This window comes from Cuculus canorus, unplaced genomic scaffold, assembly GCF_017976375.1.
Source record: "Cuculus canorus isolate bCucCan1 unplaced genomic scaffold, bCucCan1.pri scaffold_105_arrow_ctg1, whole genome shotgun sequence".
Lineage (NCBI taxonomy): Eukaryota > Metazoa > Chordata > Aves > Cuculiformes > Cuculidae > Cuculus > Cuculus canorus.
This window is the reverse complement of record NW_026527754.1, coordinates 72,759-76,791: the sequence shown is the minus strand read 5'-3', so window position 1 is coordinate 76,791 and position 4,033 is coordinate 72,759. Positions and strand designations below refer to the sequence as shown.

The 4,033-nt window shown below is 53.0% G+C and overlaps 1 protein-coding gene across 1 annotated transcript; it reads right to left on the bottom strand.

Annotated features, from left to right (window-relative positions):
* Positions 1-2,268: 2,268 nt before the first annotated feature.
* Positions 2,269-3,222, bottom strand: LOC128850586 (olfactory receptor 14A16-like). Its single transcript, XM_054055543.1, has one exon. The coding sequence runs from the start codon at positions 3,220-3,222 to the stop codon at positions 2,269-2,271; it is 954 nt and encodes a 317-aa protein (XP_053911518.1).
* Positions 3,223-4,033: the final 811 nt, after the last annotated feature.

Genomic DNA, 4,033 nt, shown 5'->3' with positions numbered 1-4,033 from the left:
AATACTGTCCTTGAAGACCATTGGTCTTGAGCTCTGTGACCATGTCCCAGCTCTGTCTGCCCCAGGAACGGCTCCAGCTCCTCCTGCCTGTGCCCCTGGCTGAGGGCATTGCTGCCCACTGGGGCTGAAGCCCTGCAGCTGTGGCACCAGGCAGCTCATCCCTGCCACGAGGAAAGCTGGGACCAAGCGTCCAAACCCCCGTGTGTGCAAAGGCTTTGCCTGGAACAGAGTCATGGCTGGGACAGAAGAGAGCTGAATGTCTTTCCAGCCCCAGGTCTAAGGATCCAGGCTGAAATGCCTGAATTCACTCAGCGGAACAGATCCTCCAGCTTGGAGAAATGAGATCATTCCCTGTCACCTGCCTAGGGTCCTTTTTAATGAGAGGACAAAATAAAAAGTGATTCTCGTTCCAAGATATTTTTCTCAGAGGAGCAATGACACTGCATTCAAGCACAGAAGAATTTGGGTTTGGAGAGAGCTCTGAGCATCCTCTTGTCTCACTCCCCTGCTCAAGGCAGGCTGGACCAGATGAAGATGGTCAAGGCCTCCATCCAGCTTTGCACCATCCACAAAGCAGCTGAAAGTGTGCTCCATCACATCATACACGGTGGTAATAGAGACATTTGACAGTGCTGGCTCAGGTGCTGGTCACTGGGGGATGCCACGAGTAACTGGCTGCATGAAGGACTTTGCACCACTGATGACATCTGGGATTGGTTGTTCAGCCAACTTCCCACTCAGGGTCACATCTTCAGCCCAGACAGTCCCATCTGGCTATGAGGACACCACAGAAGACCATGTCTAAGGCCTTGCAGGATTCCATCTACACAACATGCCCTTCTTTCCTTTCCCATTTTGGTTCAGAAACACATTTCTTGTCATTCGAGGGCCTGGAAATGGCTGCAGCACTTGTGCCATCCCCCCCTGTAGGGTCCAGGCTAGCGTGACCTGCCTGTTATTCTCCCAGTTCTCATTCCTGCTTTTCCCAAAGATGGGTTTGACATCTGCCTTTTCCAAGGACCCCAGAACCTCTCTGATTGCTCTGGCACTTTTGAGAGCACAATCCGGAATCACGGACCAAGGTGACGTAGCAGACAGGAACGCTTGCACTGGGCCTGTCCAAGGCCGCTGAGATGAATCTCCCTGAGCGAGTGGAGTTTGTTCCTGGAGTCACACACAGAAATGTGAGGGTTCTATCAGGAGTCCCCATCTGGCTGCCCTTGAGCACTCCTAACGTACCCAGGGATGTTCGCTGACAAGGTCTTTCCTTTTCACACTCAGAGGCACTTCAGGAGTCACAGTGTCTCTCTGGCTTCTGGTTGTCACCCCCATAGGATGAGAGGCACCTCAGCCCTGCAGCGTGTCACCCCGATCTGCATTTCTCTGAGATGCCCCATGTCATGAGAAATGGGCAGAGGGAGCTCCGTTCATGGAAGCACATCCAAGTGCTGCATTCAGGCTGTTTCCCATGGGATATTACTTTCAATGTGAAGTAACCTTAAGGAAATAGCATTCCCACAGGCCCTCATGGAACCCAAGGAACACTTGGCCTCAAGTCTGGTCTCACTGGGGTACATCCCACTTCACCCAAGCTGGGATGAGAGACCAGTGCTGGTTTTGAGGGGCTACTCCAGGATGACTGCCCCGAGGCAGGTTCTCCAGGGCATCGAACGCACATGGGCACAGACCAGACCCTGCCCTGCTGCTCCTTCAGGTTTCTCCTGGGAAGCCTGGTTGGAGTAGCCTGCCCCAACCCTGCACAGCCACACTGTTGATCTGTACACTGGAGCTTCCATCTGTGGGCAATTGCTTCACAATGCTCTTGAAAGAACCTTTGGAGGAAGGCCTAAGCCTTCACGCCCTGCCCTGAGGAGATGTCCATGCTTTGTGGCAAGGCACGGGGTGGGAAAGAGGGTGTGGAAGTGGAAAGAGAACAGCTCTGGAAGATCAAGCATTGGTGCTGCCTGGCAGTGCTGCCGTGCCGGGACACTTCCTCTCCAACCACGCACGCGGAAACTGTCCCTGCAGCTCCAAAAGACCTTGGACAAAGGGGCTCAGGAAAAAACCAAACAAACCACAAAAGCAACAGTAATTGAAGGGCCTTTTATTTTGTCTAAACATACAGGGAGGATGGCTCCTCATTTAGACACCCACCTGGTCACAGAAGAAAAAAAAATGGTGAATTAAAATGGAAATGACTACCACATCACAGTAAACAATAACAACAAGAGAAGGTATCTGGGCCTATAATGAGGTACACTCTAACTGCTACGCAGAAGATGGAGACTTTACTGCCTCAGAGAAACTTCCAGTGATCAATTTCCAGACTGCATGCTTGATTTCCGTGTTCCTCATGCTGTAGATGAGGGGGTTCAAAGCTGGAGGAACCACCGCATACAGAAGTGTAACCACCAGATCCAGGGAAGAGGAGGAGCTCGAGGGAGGCTTCAGGTAAGTAAACATGGCAGCGCTGACAAAGAGGGAGACCACGGCCAGGTGAGGGAGGCACATGGAAAAGGCTTTGTGCCGTCCCTGCTCCGAGGGGATCCTCAGCACAGCCCTGAAGATCTGCACATAGGACACCACAATGAAAACAAAACAGACAAATGTTACTATAAGACTGACCACAAGAAGCCCAACTTCCCTGAGGTAGGACTGTGAGCAGGAGAGCTTGAGGATCTGAGGGATTTCACAGAAGAACTGTTCCACAGCATTGCCCTGGCAGAGGGGCAGGGAAAATGTATTGGCCGTGTGCAGCAGAGCATTGAGAAACCCAGCGCCCCAGGCAGCTGCTGCCATGTGGACACAAGCTCTGCTGCCCAGGAGGGTCCCGTAGTGCAGGGGTTTGCAGATGGCAATGTAGCGGTCATAGGACATAACAGTGAGAAGGTAATACTCTGCAGCAAACAAGAAGATAAAGAGAAAGACCTGGGCAACACATCCTGTGTAGGAAATGGCCCTGCTGTTCCAGAGAGAATTGGCCATGGCTTTGGGGACAACGGTGGTGATGGATCCCAGGTCAAGAACAGACAGGTTGAGAAGGAAGAAGTACATGGGGATGTGAAGGTGGTGGTCACAGGCGATAGTGGTGAAGATGAGGCCGTTGCCCAGGAGGGCAGCCAGGTAGATGCCCAGGAAGAGCCAGAAGTGCAAGAGCTGCAGCTCCCGTGTGTCTGCGAATGTCAGGAGGAGGAACTGGGTGATGGAGCTGCTGTTGGACATCTGCTGCCTCTGGACATGGGGCACTGTCAAAAGACAAAAGACTGTGACAAGTCAAGGGAGATGTCACATAGCAAAATCAAAGCCATTTCTCCTTCCCCTCTCCTGCTGCTCACACACTGTCCCTTTTCTCACAGCCCTTCCTTCAGCTCCGTGCCTGCAGCCCTGCTCGGTGCCGGCTGAATGTGCCGGGAGGAGCAGAGCCTCTGCCGCTGGCTGTGAGGAGTCAGCCCTGCTCTGCAGCAGGGGGTCATGGGGACAGTGGGGACAGGGGACACTGCTGGGGATCAGCTTTGTCCTGAGGAACTGTTAATGGTGCAGAAGGACCTGTCAGCATCTGCACTGCCAGGGACAAGGAAGGCAGAGAGGGCAGAAGGCAGGCTGAAAGGTTTGGGATTTTATAGCTCCTTCTCCCACCCTGGGCAGTGCTCTTGGCTGTCAGAACTGCTCAGCATCTCTGCTGCACTCTGGGAGAAGAGAGGGAGTACTGCGAATTGAGAGTATTGCCTGTGGCTCAGTACAGAGTTAGGGAATCTGCTCTGTCCCTCGCTCTTGGTCTCAGCTACCCAAGAGCATTTTCTGTCTTGCAGCATCTCTGCACTTCTCCATGAGCCTTTCAGGTAACACCAGGGTGTGATGGGACAGGTTTGCATCCTGGAGTGAATCTCAGAGCTTGGAAGGAAACCTCAAGGAGAGATAAATGTCCTCAGGATGGCATTTGGTTACAGGAGATTCATCTCCTTCCCAGCCCCACTGACTGCATTGCCCACAGCCTCACAGCTCAGAGCAAAGCTGGGACACGGGTTTCCACGGA